Source organism: Mesoplodon mirus (genome assembly GCF_964341445.2).
Source record: "Mesoplodon mirus genome assembly, chromosome: 7".
NCBI lineage: Eukaryota > Metazoa > Chordata > Mammalia > Artiodactyla > Ziphiidae > Mesoplodon > Mesoplodon mirus.
Window position 1 is genome coordinate 81,383,630 of NC_138983.1, and position 19,790 is coordinate 81,403,419.

At 50.2% G+C, this 19,790-nt stretch overlaps 2 protein-coding genes and 1 long non-coding RNA gene across 7 annotated transcripts in view; 1 reads left to right on the plus strand and 2 right to left on the minus strand.

Annotated features, from left to right (window-relative positions):
- The window catches only part of LOC309808830 (forkhead-associated domain-containing protein 1-like), a gene marked incomplete at both ends in the record, with an annotated part of 1,104,685 nt that overhangs the window by 488,752 nt on the left and 596,143 nt on the right, over window positions 1–19,790 (minus strand). The window lies entirely within an intron of this gene.
- LOC309807104 overlaps window positions 1–19,790 on the plus strand; it is a 125,475-nt gene that overhangs the window by 102,485 nt on the left and 3,200 nt on the right. The window contains exons 3-4 of one of the 5 annotated variants that reach the window (XR_014294494.1): window positions 14,010–14,155; window positions 19,169–19,202. This is a non-coding gene — a long non-coding RNA (uncharacterized lncRNA). Of the gene's footprint in view, window positions 1–14,009; window positions 14,282–14,989; window positions 15,455–19,066; window positions 19,089–19,168; window positions 19,203–19,790 lie in introns of those variants that run through there. The other 4 variants (XR_014294495.1, XR_014294496.1, XR_014294493.1 and 1 more) reach the window with 4 other exon arrangements.
- Window positions 19–6,305, minus strand: LOC309808003 (NUT family member 2F-like). Its single transcript, XM_082628013.1, has 7 exons — window positions 5,206–6,305; window positions 4,117–4,245; window positions 3,339–3,482; window positions 2,904–3,076; window positions 2,159–2,586; window positions 1,636–1,752; window positions 19–1,116 (listed from the first exon to the last, which is right to left on the minus strand). Exons 1-7 carry the CDS (start codon window positions 5,889–5,891, stop codon window positions 325–327), a joined length of 2,469 nt encoding a protein of 822 aa, XP_082484139.1. The 5' UTR covers window positions 5,892–6,305; the 3' UTR covers window positions 19–324.

The following is a 19,790-nucleotide window of genomic DNA, read 5'->3' on the forward strand; positions in this document are numbered from 1 at the left end:
CCTTCCTCTCAGGATCGCTCTCTGTGGAGCAGCTCAACACCAACAAGATGACAGTGGCCTGAGAGCATTTCCCACGAAAATGATCTTTGTTCACAATTTACATACATCATTCCAAAGGTCCTGCTCCCACCCACACCTGGCCACACCCACCTCCCCCACCTCCCTAACCCCCCACAATCCCGCTCCCCCTCCCCACCCTGGTGGTCCTGCCCCCCTCCCTTCCCCCCACATCATCCAGGATCAGCACTGGGAGGAGGAGGAGCCCCTAGGCTCCCCAGGGGGCTGCCCTGGGGCCTCGCCCTGGAGGGCCGGCCCAGCTGTTCCCTACTGGCTGCAGTGCTTCTTCCTCCTCTTCCCACGCTTCTTTGTGTCAAACGGGTCACGCTTTCTCTTTCTCAGCTGTGAGGGGCGAGCCAGCCCCAGAGCCAAGGCTGGCCTCCCAGAGACGCCGAGGCCAGCCCCGGGGATGGGCAGCTTCCCAGCAGCGGCTGGGCGTCCACACAGAGCCCGCTTCCTCGACTTGGGAGCAGCTGGTGGAGCTGGGCTGAGGCCTCTTCTCTGAGAGGAGGGGGACTGGGGAGCACTCTGGGCCCCACAACCTCCAGAGGAAGCCAGGACTGAGACATGCTCAGGACTGAGGGACATCCCGAAAGGCACCAGTATATGCTGAGAGTCTACGATGAAGACGCTTTGGAGCACCTCCTCGTTCTCACTGGACCCGTCCCTGGGCACTCGGACCTCCCGAAGAGGAGAGGCCTTTCTGAGAACAGACGCATCCCTGGATCTCAGTAGAGGGCCGGTGCGCCTTTGACCCTGGGGAGGGGAGAGCCGTACGGGCCGGAATATAGAGAACTCCTGACGTCCTCCAGAGGGAACAAAGACTTTGGGCCTGCACAGGGCAGTGTCTGTTTGGATGAGCCTATGAAGAGCTTCAGAATCAATCTCTGGTGGGCAGGCTTCATCACTGACCCCTAGATGGGGGTCTTGGTCGTGCCTCTGGGCACCTTGGCCGGCGTCGGACTCAGAAGGACTTGAGGCCATTCCGGGTGCACTGTGACTCGGGGCTGCCCGCACACCGTCGTCCTCTTTCAAGGCCAGGAGTCGTTTCTGCACCAGCTGGTAGGAGGGAGGAGGACAGTGACGGCTCCACACACACGTGTGAGAGGAGGAGCACTGGGCAGTGGGACAATGGCCCTGGGGGGGAGGAGGGGACGGGCGACCCCAGGACTCGAATCCAAATACAGACACTGTGGCAGTCCTGCCATCCTCCTGCAACTGATTCCCAGCTTTGTGACCTTCCCTCCCCTCCCGGCTCCCTATCCTCTCCTTCCTTTCACCCTGCACTGCACCCACCCCAGAACGGGCCCTTCCCCATGCCAGGCGTCCCAGGCAGGGGAGGGATGGACAGCGCTATGTGGCCCTCCTGTTCTGGGGCCCTATCTCTCCCCTATTCACTGGGGTCCCTCTGTGCCCTGGTCTTCCTGGGTGTCCCTTGTGTCCCCTGTTCTACTGGGGATCCCTCCCTCCTCTGGCTCCCCTGGGTCATCTGGGTTCCCCGTCCCCTGGATCACCTGGGGTCCCCCTCCCGTGGGGTCCCCTGGCTCCCTGAGTGTCCCTCTCCCTCCCCTGTCTCACTTCTTCGGGGGTGAGCCCTTCCTCCTGCTCCAGCTCCTTCTCTAGGGCCAAGAGATCCAGCTGTGGGTCTGGGGAAAGCAAATCTGCCAGGAATCCAGGGTGAATGACTGCCTCCACCTAGAACAGAAAGAAGAGGCTGTGAGCATCCTTGGCCAGGAGTGGCCTGTGAGACAAGAAGGCCAGGAGGGAAAGTGAAAAGCAGAGACCCACCCCACTCTCCTCCACAAGGCGGGGATGGTCAGCGCGCGCACACACACACACACACACACACACGCAAACATGCACATACACAGTCACACGCAAAAGAGCACATATACAGAGGCACAAACACAGACACAAAGGCATACACACAGATAGACACAAACATATACACACAAACATCTGCGTAAACCTCCCCTAACACCAGGCTCAGGAACAAGGAGCTGAGCTTAAGTCCCAACGGCCTGAGCAGAACCCAGATCTTGGGTGCTGAGAGTTCCATGCCCTGGCATCTTGCAGACCCCAGTCTCCAGGCCTAGCCTACTTTGGTGACAAAGTCCTCCTGGGAACACAGCTTGTCGATGTAGCTTAAGAGATCCGGGTCCGAGTAGGTGCCGTCCTCTTCCTGCTGCAGCTCATTTCCGTCCTCTCCCCATTCTGCATCTGAGTCGCCTGTGGCTGAGTGGACGGGCCCCACCAGTGCCTCCATGATGTCCATATATTCCCTCACAGCCTCAGGTGGAATCTCCTCGGGTGCCTTGGGCTCCGGGGGTCGCTGGGACCCGTGTGGCTTCGGGCGGGAGGGCTGGGCCCTGGGGCCGGACATCCTGGGAGCACAGGCTGCGGCAGAGCAGGAGGAAGGGAAGGAAGGTGAGGGGCTCCCGGTCCACCTCCTGACCACCGAGCGCACGCTGGTGAGGGCACTGTTGGGGGACATTGATGTGGGTGTGGGGGGGTCAGGACCACCTGAAGCTTCATGCACAGTTGGAGGGGGGAGGTAAGGGGGCATCTAAGAGAGTCACATGTAAGGAAGTGGGGAACTTCCAATTTTCCAGGGGTGTTCCCATCAAGCCCACTTCTTAGGCAGACTTTGTGTGCAGTCCTTTGACAGGGAGGCGTGAGAGAAGTTACAAAATTGACCAAGTCAATACCCCGTAGTGACAAAGGGCATCTGAGACCCCACCCCCCACCCCCCGCCTCGGTGGCTGTTTTGCTTGAAGGACCAATGCCCCTGTCTTGAAGGAAAATGATCCACATGGGAACAGTGGCCAACCCTGGGCCCCTGTTACCTGTGTGTTCAACTCCAGTGGGAACCTGGGTGGCTGGCTGAAGGCCCACTTTCGGGGCTGGGGGCCCCCGAGGATCCAGCTTCGGTGGGGCTGGAGGAGGCAGGCCCTGCGCGCACTGCATCCACTGCAACTGCTGAACCTGCATCTCCTCCTCGGCCTCAAATTGCATGAACCTGGGGGGTGACGGAGGCACAGGCCACCCTGAGAAAATGGCCTGGGTTCTAGAGCCCAACAAAGGCAGCCAAGAATGAGGGATTGGGAGAGGATGTGCCTTGGGGCTGTCAAGGCCCTGTGAGGTGCTGTCCACAGCAGAGAGCTGCTCTTGGAACTGATACAAGATCTGGGACCCTTCCGGCCTCACCAGCACTGGAGAGCATTCAACAGCATAGAGCCAGGTCGCTGCACTGAACCAGGTCAACGGGACACGTGGCTGACCCAGGGGGCACCCTCCTCATGCCGCCCATCCAGAGCCACATGAAGGGCTGACAGCCGGAGGCTAGAACAGGCATGTGTTCCCCACAGGGGTCCTTGCCCAAATCCAGGACCCTGGGTTGGGACTGAGAGTTCTGGAACGTAGACCTGGAGACAGGGCTCAGGAGAGGCTGGACGATGTGGATGCTGAGCTTAGAGGACAGGCCTTCCTTTCCTCTGAGAGGTGCTTGTTTGTTTGGTTTTGTTTCTTAAACCAAGGGGATTACCGTGGAGCAAACACTGGAAGGGCCAGAGACCCCTGGGCTGATGACAGCTGGCTTCCCCAGCCTCTTGAGGGATGCCAGGGTACCCACTCAGGCCACTTTTCGTGAGGAGAGGGGGTTCCAAATCTATGTCAGTGGCCGCCAGCCAGCCACCACTAAGGAAGCAGCAGGCTGGCGGGTGGAGCTCTTCCCCCGGCCCAGCCCATATGGCCGGAGTTGGACCCCTACTGGACTCACAGCTTCACCCTGCCCCGTCCTGAGACCTTCATGTGAGGGCAAGGGTAGGTCAAACTCAGGGGAGGGCAGAGCTCGTGGTGGAGGAAGGGCAGAAGACCCAAACTGTCAAGGTGAGGGAGGGGTTTCTGGAGGACTGTAGGGCCTCTGGGCTGCGGGCCCCCCGTTCCGAGCGACAGCCCTTCTCCTTTGTCCTCTCTGATGAGCACCCCCACGGCCAGACCCTGCCCTCACCCACTCGCCTCACCCTCCACGCAGCCCCTGGGCCCAGGACGCTGACTCACTTTTGCGCCATCTCGTAGTAGATCATCCGGTCAGAGTTGCTAATGTGCTGCCATTCCTGCACGGCCCTGCACAGTCCCTCCTCCAGTGTCATGGTGGGCTTCAGGCGGGCCAGGGATCGAAGCGCTGGGCTGTAAGCACTCGGGGTCAGTCTCTGTGCCCAGCCCAGCCCCCACCTGCCTGACCCCACCCACCAATGTGGACCACACATCACTCAACACAGCATGACTGAGCAACAGGAGAGTGAGAGGCAGGTGTCCGGGAGAGCAGAGACAAGCCTTCCCGGCTACGGCTGTCACCACCTCACACTCCCTCGAGGATGACCATCCACTCCCAGGCTAGAGCTGGGACACTGTGCCTTGGGGAGCTCTTTTCCTCTTCAAGGCTGCCTCTTCATAATAAAAATCACCATCATCAATGAGGCATGGCATGTGCCAGGCAATCCGCTCACACTTCATAGATTAGCCCAAGGAGTCTTCTGCACGGTCCTCTGAATGAAGTGTGATTGTCCCCTTTTTACGAGGGACCGGAGGTTTAGGATGGAAATGCCTGCCAGGCTCACAACTCTAGTGGGAGAGAGCCCATGCCCTTAGGAGAGCTCTCCCATCACCCTGTTCCTAGTGGAATTCTCCACATCAACAAAGTCGAGGCGTGCATGAAGCGCTCTCCTGGGCCCCGCGCTCCTCCCCCTTCTCCGAAGTGACCCCCCCCCCCGGCCATGTACACTCAAGTGCTGTATGAAAGGAGACGGCAGCACAGGAGAGTGTGGCATCCACTCCTTGGCTCCTCAACGTACACCACGACCCTCTCTGACTGCAAGTCTTCAGGCCGTATTACCAGGAGAATCATGGAAGAGCAAGCTGGCTAGACTCACAGGGGGGTGGGGTCAGTTGAGATAAGGCACATTTCAGTCATGATGTCATGGACTGGCAGGCTCGCCCGTATGACCGACAGTGTGCCTTCTCGTGGCGTGGACAGCGCCCTCACACCTCGCTTCCAGTATCCCTAGAAACCTAGCCTGCGAGTCCATCCCCAGTTCCTCTTTATCTAAGAGCTCCGATAAGCTCATGACCCCCTGAGCGTTCACTCACATGAGAAAGCAGGAAAGAGCTTCCGCATCAGGCCTCTGGGGAAGGTGTCTCCAGGCCAGTGGCTTGAGGCGCTGCCACCGTCGGAAGTTACTGTACACGCTCTGGTGGTTAGAGCAGTCCTCCTGCGAGGCATAGGGCTGGTTGGTGTCCAGGCTGCCCTCCCTGGAAGTGCCATGTGGCCATGGCCCAGAGTTCACTGGGCGAATGTTAGGGGCCATCTGGGCAGCTGGTGGTGGAGTTTGAGGAGGAAAGCCTGGGGTCCAGCCTCCCTTGCCAGCCTGAGTAACTCCAACAGCTGGAGCAGTCACAATGGTCTCCATCGCAGGGGTTGCTAAGAATATGGGTGCAGGACATGCAGCACTCCCGCTGAGGACCCCTGGAGCACTCCAGTTGAGGGGGCCCTGAGGAACGATAAAGGTCTGAGTCTGGGGGGCCTGCACTGGCCTCCCTTGTGACCTGACTTGTACAGTGAAGTTGCAAGCCCCAGGGGCACTGGGGCCACAGCCACCATTAGCCACCAAAGGCATCCTGGGGAAAGCTGGCAGCAGCAGGCTGCTGCTGGGAGGGAATGCGGGGGCGATGAGAGGTGGCAGGTGCTGCTCCCAGGGTGGCCAGTGCTGGGCGCCAGGAATGGGTGGAGGAAAGGACACTGCCATGAAAGTAGACAAGGAGGCACCGGGGTTCATGGTGACATCCGTTCCCAGCAGTGCAGATGCTGTTGAGGCAAAGGAGAGGAGTGAATGGAGGAGGAGAATGGGCAAGTGGGACTGAGGCTTTCTGCGGCATCAGAGTGTAAATCTCCACAGATGAGAGACTCTTGGACAAGGGAAACTGCAGCGTGCAAATGTCTTCAAGTGATTTTCATGCCCTGACCTCCAGTTGAGAATTATTCCACTGGCCACGCCCATCCACCAAGCTCCCTGACCCCTGCCTACCGAGAAGAAATTGCCTCAGCAAGCACTCACTTGGAGAGCCTCCCTGAGGCACACCCTGGCACCTAAGCCTCACAGGCTGTCTCCCAAGACCTGGAGCTGTGTGGACATCCGCTCTGTGAGAAATGCCCCTCAGCCGGCGTACTAGCAGGTGGGGCCTTCTGCAAGGTAAGTTCTAGGCCCCCAAAGGCCCTTTGTGGACAGGCACTGTGTAAAATATTAGGGCCCCACCTCCTCCTCAGTCCTCCTTTTCCTGATGCTCAGTATAAATTCCCTCTCTCTTTCCTAGCCTCACAAAACAAAACAAAATGCTGGAAAATATCTCTAATGGAATCCTGATACAAACCCATGACACTGGCCCAGAAAGCACCTGCATCTCCGAACAACCCACAGCAGATACGTAACATGGGCCAGGTCCTGCCACCCCTTCCCCAGTGCCCAGAGTCACTGTCATCAGTCAGGAGTTCTGTTCCTAGGGGCTTGGGGTGGTCTGAGAAGTAGGCGCGTGTCCCTTAGATTCTGTCATTTCACAGCCAGTGATGGCTGCAGAGGATTAAACAAGGGCCAGGGAATTGTCATGTTACATTGGTCGTGGGAGTATAGACTGCCTGTGGTCCTTCCCCTTCCAGCTCCCAATAACGGAGAGACAATCTGAGATGCAGGCATAAGCCAGATGCCATGGCGATCAAGTTGTCTGAAACACATCCCTGTTCAGGAGAACAAGGTACACACCACGGTGCACCTAACTCACCAGAACAGATGTCATAGGACGTTTAATAGTAACACAGAAGATCATCTTCCTGATCCTGGGCTACACTCCTTCCCCCTTTAAAAGAGGAAGCAGCCTTCATAGACATTCCACCCGAAACAACCCCACTCCACATCTGTTCCCTGTCCATGAAGGAGTGACCTGAAATAGGAACAAACTCTTCCTCTCAAGGCAGCCTGAGGGTCCACCATGAGATACTGGCCAAGATGAAGTAGGTCTGAAGTACTGCCATTCCATAAAAGGAAGAACAATTCAGAGCAACTCAGGAACCTGAGCCCTCTCTTGGCTGAAGTTACTCGTAATGGTTGCCCATCCCCTGTTGAATCCAAGGCAACAGTTACCTGAACTGACAAGTGAGCTCTGGGCTGGGAGGAGTGGACGAGGTGTGGGCTGCGGCAGTTAGAGTAACCCCCTGCCTAGCTCTCGGAGAGGACACTTCACTGCAGGTGTGGCCACACACAGCCCCATTGAATAGTTTTCTCACCAAGACCATCTCTCCCCACGGCCCCCTGAGATACAGTATGCTCCTGTTCAAATCCCTTTGAAAGATATGGTGAGGCAAGCTTCAGGTGCCTCAGGAACACAATACAGCTCTAGGCTTTCCTCATGACCCTCCCTGTGTCACCACCAGGACATCACACACATCCTTACACACACGTTTCAAAGTGGCTTGTCTCCCTTCTAGAAAGAATCAGACTGTCTGCTGCCATCCTTTCTCCATAGCCAGGGCAATTCCTCTTGATCCACCTGCAACGACCCCTCCTCCCCAGGGCAGTCTCAGGTTTCTTCAGGCTCCCCAGTCTCCCCAGGTGAAATGTCCTTGTGCGTCCAGTGCTCTCTTCTCCCTCTACTTCAGTCCAACTAGGTGCCCACAGTTAAGTGTAACGTGTGAACCTGAAGGATGTGAGGATGGCAGGGTCTCTGAGAACACACCCCCAGCCTATAGGCTTACCTCCTATTGAAGCCATCCTGCAGGCTTGGGCACGGACTACTGCTGCCTGGTAGCCTCAATGAGAAAAGTCAAGACCAGGAGCCAGAGAGCGACCTGCTTCAGCAAACGCTCGGGATCCAAGTCAACGAGGGACACGTTTGAAAGTAAACCGGAAAATGCGGGCTGAACCGTTCTGCGGTGGGGGAGGGGCAGAGGGCACGTGGGTCGGGGTGGGGTGGCGTGCGCTGGGGGGACATTCCACGAGGGCTCTGGCAGGTAGGCAAGAACCGGAAGTTCCTTCCACCTCCCACAGTGGCAACACAATTGGCGTGTGCCTCTTTAGGCAGTTTATAAACTGTTGTTTTGATTCACGGCACCGAGGTTGAGCATGACAGTTCCTTCCTTTCACGTCTTTATCCATCAACCTAGGTTTTTTTTTTTTTTTTTTTTTTTTTGCGGTACGCGGGCCTCTCACTGTTGTGGCCTCTCCCGTTGCGGAGCACAGGCTCCGGGCGCGCAGGCTCAGCGGCCATGGCTCACGGTCCCAGCTGCTCCGCGGCATGGGGGATCTTCCCAGACCGGGACACGAACCCGTGTCCCCTGCATCGGCAGGCGGACTCTCAACCACTGCGCCACCAGGGAAGCCCTGGAGCTTTTATAATGAAGGAAAACTTAAATGATTTGCAACCAATAACTTCATACTAGAGGAATGGTGAGGCAAAATATTGTACCCAGGCACTCGAGAAAGGCAGGCTTCCTTGTTGCTTCCTCCCTTTGTTCATTCATTCAACCAATTATTTACAAGATTCTCACTCATAATTCTGATACAGTATTTGAAGGACTCTTCTCAAGGCCACTGATACAAAAATTGCACTGTGCAAAAATTAGCCAGTCCCAATTCTGCAATCACCTTTGTAATACTTCAAAATCCTACACCCCACAGACAGAGATAATCAAATTAGCCCAAATGTAACTTGGGAAGACCAGTCACAGAAGGGAGTATCTAAAAGTCCTTTGGATCATGATCTCTGACTTCCTGCACAGAAGGTGGGGGCGGGCATTGACTACTGAGAAAAAACATCTCTGGACATGCATCACAAGCCTCAGAAGACAGTTCATCTTCCACTCAATCACGAAACATTAAAGAAACGAAGAGATACCATGTTTGTGTCTTGTGGAGTTTTCAAGTCTGCACTTGGAGGCGCTTAGTGCTGTTACATGGGAGGGGTCTTCAGAGGCATCCTGTTGAGTGAGAAATGCTCTAATCTTGCATTTGACCAGAAAGCGGATCTGATGACTGACGTCTCTTCGGGAAGTATTACAAAGTCAGGGCAGTGAGTCGATCCCGCTACTGTTTTTGTTGTTGTTTTATTGTCAACTGAAATCCTGCAAGATATTATAAAAAAGGAGGGAGGGAAAATAAAATTGTTCCCATACTACCTGTTGAAATTGGCCCAGATGGTCAACCCTTTCTCAAAATTATTTTTTAAAAAACCCCAAAACCGTACAAAGGAAACACCTGTGAACACTGAGAAAAAATATTCTAGTAGAGTAAATGCGTTGGAAAAACTCTAGGAACGGAGTCAGGAGACAGTATCTTAAGAGTGTTTCCCAGGTCTGAAATTCTTTGCTAGCATTGTTCTTTAACGGAAACTGCAGGTGTGCTAGGAAAAAGGACCTACTGTTTTTTGAAAGGCATTAACAAGAACCAAGGAACGGCAGTCCAAAGGGCATGAAAGTACTTGCCCCAATTTGAGGCCACTGTGCTTACAGCGGAGCTCTCCAGAACTCTTTGTAGCTAAGTGCATGGGTTTCACGAGTGCAATATAAAACTCACGAGTGCACATTTCCCAAGAGCTGGTTTTAAGAAGAGACCGTCACGAAGGTTCCCAGCGAGGAGCGTCGCCAGAGAAGTTCCGCAGCTTGCCCGACCCTCCATTTCTGTCCTCTCCTGCAGAGACCTCCTAGGCCCGCGCACCCCGCGCCTGCACGCCCGCGCACGCCTGTGCACGTCCACTGGGGCGGGGCTCTCGGGCACGCGGATCGCCGTCCTTCAACAGCTCCCGGTGTCTGCTGGGGCAGTTTGCTCCGGAAGACAGGAGCGCATGCGCGAGCGCGGAGGGTGGGGCCCCAATGGCTGTCCGGCGGGGGAGGGGCCTGTCATGGCGGCCTGTAGAGTCAATTCTAGGAATCCTGAGGTAAGGGGTACGGGGACTTTTCACCCCTCAGGTGTCACCGCTCTGCACTGTTGTTCACCCTGTGGGTTATTTGTGCCCTTGTCCATGTAAGGAGACTCCCCACAATGTGGATTCACGCCCCCATAGAGCTCGATTCCCTTGAGATGTTTACCCCAGGATTATCGGCACCACTGGGGAGCCGGCTGCATGAAGGGTTCAGTGATTGCGGGGCCTACAGTGGGGGCTAAATAGTGTGTGCGGGCTATCAAACAGGTGCCGTTCTAGTCTGCGCGTTGTGAAGAGTACAAAAGCTAGAGGGAAGTTCTTGCGAGTTGAAAACCCTCATCTGGTTCCGAAGGTGTAGCTCAGGTGATTGGAAAATGAGCGAAGATGGAAGGAACACACTCATCGTTTCACTAGTGTCTTCCTTCTTATCATAAAAACATCAGTCAACACTTATGTTCAAACTGCATTCTTTTGTCGGTGATGCGAGCAACTTTGCTGAATGTGGTAATAAACATGTATTTGTAGTCTGGTGTCAAATCATGATTGATTTGCAAGCATAGATGGGGTCTGTACATACTTAATTGGTTGGTGGGAATCTGATAGGTAGTCAAATGTGTGGGTTGGTTTTGTCCGTGGATATTTGTGTTTGAAGGGAGGTCATGCCTGTGTTTTTGTGAGAGTGTGTAAGAGTGAGTGTTGTATTTGGAGGGTGTTGAGATGTGACGCAGGCATACTCAAGGAGTTGGTGGTTAGGTGTTTGTAATTTGGTGTTTGGGGAATATGTTTACATGTGTTTTTTTCACCCATGAATTCGGGGATTTGTGTGTGTCTAATGGTGGATTTGGAAGGATTATTTGCATATGCGTAAGGGCAATGTCAGGAAAAGTAGTGGTGTATATTACTTTGGGTGTCCAGTCTGTTAATTTTGTATATTTGGGGAATGTAGGCTGATCATTTGTGTATTCAGGGCATGTTGTATGGTTATGGGGTGTTTGTGGGTGTGCATTTTCAGGAGCTGTGTATGTATATTTGGATGTGTAGAGGGCAGGTCTGTGACTATTTTATGGGGCTGGTGGATGTTGAATGTGTAGGTATGTTGTGTTTGTATGATCCTGTATTCTGCAAGATGGCAGAGTTCATTCTGCGTGAGAGGTTGGGACTATGGGGTTATGTATACGCCAGTAGTGTGGTACTGTATGTGTATTTGGAACAAAGGGCGTATAGGGTGACATTATTGCCTATTTGTAGTGTACTGGGTAATTGTGGTTCTATTTGGGACTTGTGGAGAGTTGTGTGTTCAATGAGTTTGTGTGTGTATTCAAGGGGCATGGCCACTTGGAGGAATATTTGCTGAGGCTGTGCATTTGTAATTTTCAGTAGGAGCCTCTTGGGCTTATGTATTTTGGGAAGTGAGTGTATCTGATAGAGAGGTGGGGTTCTATGTTTCTACAGGGAAGATGGACAATTGCATTTGTATGTATTAGAAATATGTGATACGGGTATTTGTTAGTACTTGCATATGTGTGAGCTGGCTCCTGATAGCTAGGGATAATTTGATATATGGAAGTTGTTTCATAAATGGTTTGCTGGAGATATTTCCATGTATCTTACTTGTGTATTCTAATCCGTGTGCGTGTCCATCATCAGGTGCATGCATTATCAGAGTTTGTTCATAAGGTATGGAGTTGTTAGGAGTATTCAAAGTGTATTTCTTTGGAGAACGCTAGGGTGTCTATACATGTGTTTGGTAGGAGTAAGAGGTGGTCTGTCTATATATTCAGGGTGAGGGTAGAAATGTATATATACACACACACACACCTATACAGTTTGTATGTTGGAGTAGTGGTGGGGAGCTTGTATTCTGGAGAGGTAGCATAATGTATAGTGTTTGGGAGGGGATCCATATGTTCAGGGGTTAGGAATATTTGCATGTGTGTGTCCATAGGTGTGTGAGAATTGTGTATGTATCTTAGTAAGACTGCAGAGGTTGTCGGTGTTTTTCTGTTTTGAGTGTGTCTGAGCATTTGGGGTGTATACTCATGAGTAGTTTGTGGATGTGTGTATTTGTGATTTGTGAGTGTAGCAGGAGGCTTCGAGTCCTCTATGTGTCTATTTCAAAATGTAATGCCTGAAGAATTTAGTGGTGTTGCTTGTATGTGTGTTCTCAGTATTAGTGAGGTGGACTTATATGTACAGTTGACCCTTGAACAACATGGGTTTGAACCACACGGCTCAACGTATAGTGGATTTCTTTTTCAGTAACTACTACAGGACTACTACAGGATCCATGGATGCAGAGCCACTGCATGGAGGGTTGGCGGCCTAACCCCCAAGTCGTTCAAGGGTCAGCTGTATTTGATAAGTATAGATTATTTGTGTCTGTGTGTGGTTTTGAGTTCCTGGGGCTTCTGGGGTATGCTGTGGGATGTGAGAGTTGAGTTTGTGTGTTTGGAAACCAGTGGGCTGTGTAGGTTATGTGTGTGTGCAGGAATCCTGCAGTATATGTATTTTAGGGCTGTGGGATTGCATATGGGTCTTTTTTTGGGTTGCACATGAGACAGTTGTGTACTTGGTGACCCTGTGTGCTTAGGTGCTCAGTGTGTACATCTGGATGGCATATTGGTTGCACATGTTTGTTTTCAGGCCCATGTTGTGTGTGTATATATAGTTGTGAGAGTGGAATGTGAATATTCAGGGTGAGTAAGGTTTCATCTGTAAAAATTTAGGTAGTAAGAGGTGGTCTGTTTGTGTATTTATTCAGGGTGAGGGTGTGTGTTCAGGATACATATATATATATATATATATATATATGTACAAACACAAATGTATCCGTGGTATCCTTTTGGTTATATATCTGTGGTGGGAGTTGAGAGTTCTACTTGGGGTGTAAGTGGATTCTGTGCACATATTCACAGGAAAAGTTATGGGATGTGTCTTGGGAGAGTCAATGGTGCATCTCTCTTCCCAGCTGTGTGTTTAGTGATGTCAGGTGGGTAGCTTGAAATTGGTCATGCTGGGAATATTTATACCATGTAGATACCATAAGTGAAGTCTTTCCCGCCTTTCTCGGAGAGCTTTTTATCAAGCACTTAGCAGCGTACCACTGATGTGCGTGTTTGGATTGTGTATGTATGAAGCAAGAATATTTGGGCATCGGTGGGTATGTATGGGACACTCATGTGAATTGTGAGTGGGGCTTCTGGGGCTATGGGCCCTTGTATATGTGCATTGACCCTGGTAATTGTGAATCATTGCATTGCTCCTATCAGGTTGGTCTGTTCTTTAGGGCCAGAGAATCCCCATAAATGTTGTTGATTCCCAGTAGAAATCATGCAGATGGATACAGGGGTGTCTGTACCTTAGGCAGGTGGACACTCCTTCAGCATTTGTGTGGTCCTAGCGTCTGGGTCCCTAGAAGGGGGCGCCTGGCGGACAGATGGCCATGCAGAGCAGAACCTTCACAGGTGTGTTGTTGGCATGACAGGCAGCAGTCAGAAAGTCATGGGGCTTCCTGGATAGGAGGTCAGATGACCAAGGGCTCTCCCAGGAAAACCCCCTGAGAATCAGTTGGACAGCTACAGGCATTCCTGGCTCTTCTGTGGCACAGCGGACGTGCAAGGACACCCTCCACATGGGGTCCAGAGCCATGTGTCCCTGAGCCCAACTGCCCCAGGGTGGTGGGAACTGTTGCATATCAGGCTGGTCAACTGTATCACTAGGTCTCAACCAACCTGTCTCATGGAAACCTAAGTCCTCACGGATAGGCAGGACCTCTAGGGATCACTGAGCTGACAAGGACAGAGGTAGGGAGGCTTTGTCACTGAGGGAGAGTTGGGGACTGAGACCTGGAGAGCCTGGGGAGTCCCACTCTGAGGAGATAACGGCTCTGATGTTCCCAAACCCTTTAGACATGTTCTCTGTTCTTTTCTGAAGGCTCAAGATGCTTCTAGCAGTGGGAAGCTTATCTCAGTTTCATGTTTCTCTGATAGGATGAACTGACCCTTTTATTCACTCTTCCACATCGAGCTGCAAACCCATCAGAGGGAACCATGTGATCGTTGTAGCCACCAGCTGACCCCACAGCCACCTTGTGCCTCCCTTGGACCCACCCAAGCATTTCTGAGCCTTCTTTATGGTGAGTCTTGTGGCCTTTTCTCCCTCATTGTGACTCCTCCTGCCAATAAAACATGCTGTGAATGTTAACAAAAGGAAACCTGCACTAGAATTGGAGTCTGGAAGGCCCGTAGAGGGAGCTCTCATGCCGTGCCACTCATCATCAATTACTCCAACAGGAAGAGGTCATTTACTGACCCCAAAGAGGAAGTGCAACCACTTTACTACCCCAACTGGAGGAGGGAAGACTTCCTTCCTGGCCAGCAACAAGAAGTAGGAAATAGAAATAGCTAATAGAAAATTCCGCAGTTTAGCCAATGAGATGCCGTTGTCACCTGAAGTTTTACTTTCCTCCAGTGAACTTCCATTTTTTCCCTTGATGATGACTTTCTTTCCTTGTCCCACCCTCCTTACTATACAAGTCTTCTGGGACTTCCCTGGTGGTCCATCAGCCAAGACTCCGCGCTTCCAATGCACGGGGCATGGGTTCGATCCCTGGTCGGGGAACTAAGATTTCCACATGCCATGTGGCATGGCCAAAAAAAAAGAAAGCCTTCCATGTTGTGTAACCCGTTGGAGTATCTCCCTTTCTATCAGATGAGATGCTGCCTGATTCATGAATCGTTTAATAAGGCCAATTTATTCAAAATTCAAAGTAAATCTTCCAATTTACTCAGTTAAATTTTGTTTCTTAATACATTGGGGGCATGCAGAGGTGGCCACTAACAGTTTAATATGTATCCCTCCAGAAATGTTCTGTATAAAAATATGTATGTGCACTTTTCTAAAATCCACTCTTATGATTGCTACTGCTAACAAGATGATTTTATGATTAAATGCTTATCTTTTTAAAAAGAAAAAGGTAAATATATTGGTGGCAGTGATGGGATCTGAAGCAAATTTCTGATAACATTTGGGACAAGGAGAAACAGGTGTGGTGCCCACAACTCCTTTGAGTTCACTGTCTTTCTTGCCACTCCCGAAGGTTGTTGGTAAGCTCCTCTTGGTTTGAGCTCCATTCTCTTTGCATTTGTGCTCCCAATCTAACTGGCTTTCCTTTACAGGGCAGGTCAGTTTGGCTGGTAGAGGATTCTCCTTGAGGCCAAACCCCTAGCCTTTCAGATGGAAATTCCCAGGACACAGTAACATCTCTTGGTTATTGCCAATATATTTTTGAGTGGTAAACCATAGCCCCTAATTTTGTTCCCTGGATTCCACACTGGGCACTGCTGACAGTGTAGTCTGCACTTGCCCATCTGTTTGGAATCAGCCCCCAGTTTCCATGCTTGGAGCTGTTGGTGGTGGCTATAGTTCTCCATTTTGTTTGGAATCAGTTTGCAGTCCCCATTCCTTGGGATTTGCCGTTTGGATCTTTTTCCTCAGTCCAAGGATCCCTGGAATCGGTGGTGGTGCATACCAGGCCTTCTTTTGTCCAGGACATGGTAACATCTCTTTGTTACTGCTGATATATTAAGGCGCAGGTTTTTTGTGTGTTCTTTTGGGTTGACAAAGGCTAGCTAAGGAAATGAGATCCTTTATCGCCAAAGAGTTGAGAATGCCAGCTTCTGGCACACCTGCTTATTTTATATTTAAGAACTATGGTCCTGGAGGTTGTAGATATTTAGAAAGATGGAAAAATTATACTAATATTGATCTAGAATTACAGTGGTCATTGTGGGGCATGTTCCAGTTAGACAAGATTGTACATTTAAGGAAAACACTAGAGAGCAAGGGTTCACAGATTGCACAGGGAGAATGAGATGCCTGCTTTACTTGGTATGTAAAAGTTTACAGAAGGTTTCAAGATTCCAAAATAGCTTCGTTTAGAGACTTAGAACAAAAAGCTAATGAAAAATTAAAGAGACAAAAGGTACCTGAAACAAAAGACCATAGGACGGATGTGACTGCAGATTTAACTCCTACTGTCCCCCCCTTTCCTTTTTCACCTGAGTACTCTTGTTTTACTCATTTTCTGTCTGAAATACTTTTCTATTCCAAAAAGAATATTTAACAATTGCCATTTAAAGTAAAACTACCTGAGGTTGCATGTGAGCCCCCTCAGGTGTCCTTTACCCCTTGGTCAAAGACTGAACTGAGAGCTGTAGTCAAAGAATTCTCTAAACCTTGGAGGAACCCCCAATATTTTTTAAAGAATTTAGAGTCACTGTCAGGGCGTATGTCCCCAAACTGCTAGATCTTTATCCACTTGTACACATGTTGGTAGGACTGGGGGAAGCCCCAGAATGGATGTGGGAAGCAAAATGACATAATCCCTAGGATGATATTCAAGATCCTCAACCTAAAAAGGCTTGCAGAATAACAACTAACCTTTTATAAGCTATTCCTAAAATCTTCCCTGCTCACACTTCGTCTATTATTAATTGGCCTAATAATGATTGCTCTATTATTCACTCATACAAACAAAAGAGGGGTGAATCTGTGGAAGACTTTAGAGCCAGTTTGGAAGCTCTCTTTTTACAGCAGTTGGTGTTCCAAGGAATAAAAAGTCCACTCAGCCTGCTTTAACTGCCCTCTTTGTAAGTGGATTATCTTCTGAGATTAGTGGATTGATAAAAGGGCAGAAAAGAGGGTGGGAGGCTATAGGCCTGACTGAACTCGTGACTATAGCTGAGCATTTTGAAAGGACCTTGGAGCAAGATCACAAACAGAAATCCACCAAGCTCATAGCCTTACAGTTACAACAGCTCTAAGGCAAGGGACACAAAATGACACCTGGGCCTCCCCCATTACAACCTCCTAGGGGTCCATGATCAATTTGATGACCCAAAGTTGATGTTTCATTTGTAATCAGTGAGGACACTGGAAAAAGAGGTGTCCTCAAAAGTCCTATGCAAACTCTTCACAATTGCTCTCATATCTGTCTCAAAGGGAGGGCCCCCCCGTGACCCTCTCCCCTAGTTGGCAGAACTCCAGAGGTTCTCTGGTAAACTATTAGCAGCAATGACCTTAAACAGCCCAGAGGAAAATATAATGAAAAACGGCCAAATTTTAGTTGATACTGGAGCTATGCTTTCTACTTTAAACCCCACTCTCATATTTTACTTTGAAATCTACATTAAACTCTAACCCTAACTGTAAACATAATTACATAACCCTTTAACACCCTACCCCTAGCCCTAACCAGAGCTGTGCTTTCTACTCTAAATCCCACCCTCAAAGAACAACAGGTCCCTCTGAGTAAAGAGGATGTTTCCATAGTGGGAGTACCTAATACAGTTCAGAGAGAATTTTTATCTCAACCAAGATTCCTTTCTGCTATGCAGTATAGCCCCAGTTAATCTATTCAGTAGAGATCTCTTTTCTAACTTCAAAGGGCCAGTACATTTTGCCTCCAGTGGAGATCTCACCTTAAAATTTCCTGATCAACGTGAACCTGATCAGTTATGTTCCTTACAATCTCTCCTGGACGTAAAAGCGGAAGTTCAACAAAAGTTCCCTAATTGGATGGAGATGCCTACAAATTTGGGGGCTACTTCTGACAGTGTTAACATCAGAAGAATAAAAAAATGCAAACCTATAAAGATTCAGATAGATGTAGCTAAACCTCTCCCTAGGTTTCCTCAACAGCTATTAAAGCCTGCGGTCATACAAGGTCCCATAGCTATTGTAGAAGACCTAATTGCCCAGGAGGTAATCATTCCTGTACTCGTCCCTGCAGCATGCCAATCTTGCCTGGTTGGAAACCTGGCAGGATGGCGATTTGTCCAGGACTTGGGAGCTGTTAATAAAAATAGTTTTTCCCTGTTTTCCTGTTGTTCCAAACCTAGCCACCCTTGTGTCACAAGCTTCAACTGACTTGAAATGGTTTACAGTTGGAGACCTTTGTTCACCTTCCTTCAGCATCCCGGAGACCCAACAGCCAATATCTACATGGCTTTACTTGGAACAATCAACAATATACCTGCACTTTTATGCCTCAAGGGTTCACTGGGACTCCTTCTTTTTTCCTCCCAAGTACTTCACCAAGATTTAAGTACCCTCTAGTTCCCTGAGAAATCAGCCTTTTCACCATATGGAGATAACCTCCTGCTGTACTCAGCTACTGTAAAGGTTCCATAAGGCATTCATAAAAGATTCCATTTGTTTGCTGCAACAGTTATCTGAGAAAGAACACAAGGGAAAAATTACAATTATCCGTAGACGCTGTTCATTACCTAGGACGTAATCTAAGCACTGAAGGAACTCAGCTATCTCCAGAGAGAATTAGGCTGATACAGGAACTTCCTAGACTCACAACTAAGTGCTAGCATTGTGGATTTCTAGGTTTAGCTGGTTATTGCAAGCTCTAGGTTCCAAATTTTTCTGTTACCTCTTCCACTCTGTGAACTTATTAAAGATTTGGTTCCTGAAGCCTTTGCTTGGGAAGATAAACACAAGCAGGTTTTTATAAGGCTAAAGCAAGCAGTGCAGGAGCTGCCTGCCTTAGGGTTGCCCAAATGATCAGGTTCAGGTTGATCCGGAAACTTTTTTTTTTTTTTTTTTTTTTGCGGTACGCGGGCCTCTCACTGTTGTGGCCTCTCCCGTTGCGGAGCACAGGCTCCGGACACGCAGGCTCAGCGGCCATGGCTCACGGGCCCAGCCGCTCTGCGGCATGTGGGATCTTCCCGGACCGGGGCACGAACCCGTGTCCCCTGCATCGGCAGGTGAACTGTCAACCACTGCGCCACCTGGGAAGCCCGATCCGGATACTTTAAGGTGAGATCTCCACTGGAGGCAAAGTATATTAGCCCTTTTAAGTTCGAAAAGAGATCTCTACTTAATAGATTAACCTTAGGTTATTCAAAACCTTTTACTTTATTTGTGCATGAAAGGCATAATCAGGCCGTGCAGAACTGTGTGAGCATGGTGGTAAACACAGGCCCATTGCCTGTTATAGCATACAACTTGATTCAGTTGCTTTTGCCCGTCTCAGGTGTCTTAAGGTTATAGCCACAACTACAAATTTAGTGGAAGCCTTGGCAGATTTGACTCTAGAAAATGAAGTTTATTTGCAAACTCCACACCTCGTCCACAGTCTTCTTAACGCTGAATTGACAACATTTCTCTGCAAGTATCACTAGATTAACTTCCTGTGAAATCCTGCTTTCACCACCTAATCTTTAAACGTCACAACGTTCTCAATCCTGCTACACTACTACCTCTGTCTCACAAAGGTGAGGGCCGTGACTGCCAGGTAACAGTGTCCCATGGGAATTCCCTGGTAGTCCATTGGTTAGGACTCCGAGCTTCCACTGCAGGGAGCGCGGGTTGGATCTCTGGTCGAGGAACTAAGATCCCACGAGCCACATGGCGCAGCCCAAAACAAAAACAAAACAAACAAACAGAAAACAGTGTCCCGTTTTGTGACACCGTGTCCTGAGTAAAGATGTTACCAAGTCCAAGCTTGCTCTGCTTGCCGCACGACAGGCCATAAGTCGGAGATGAGGTGTTGAGGCAAGGAATATGACTTTATTCAGAAAGCCAGCAGACCGAGAAGACGGCAGAGTAAAGTCTCAAAATAACCATCTTATTGGGGTTTGGGTGCCAGTTTCTTTTATAATACAGAGATGGGGAGGATATGAGAAGGTAAAGTAAGAAGGCCATAAGTTTTGCAAATAGCCCCTGGAATGGCCAGCCTTGGGGAGATGTGTTAATTT

Bases quoted from the DNA above. Each gene is read 5' to 3' on its own strand.
- LOC309808003 (XM_082628013.1), bottom strand. From the start codon at position 5,891: ATGAACCCCGGTGCCTCCTTGTCTACTTTCATGGCAGTGTCCTTTCCT. The intron at 4,246-5,205 runs GTGAGTGAACGC...GAGTGCTTACAG, and splicing joins GCTCTTTCCTGCTTTCTCAT to CCCAGCGCTTCGATCCCTGG. The intron at 1,753-2,158 runs GTAGGCTAGGCC...TTTCTGTTCTAG, and splicing joins AGGAGGACTTTGTCACCAAA to GTGGAGGCAGTCATTCACCC.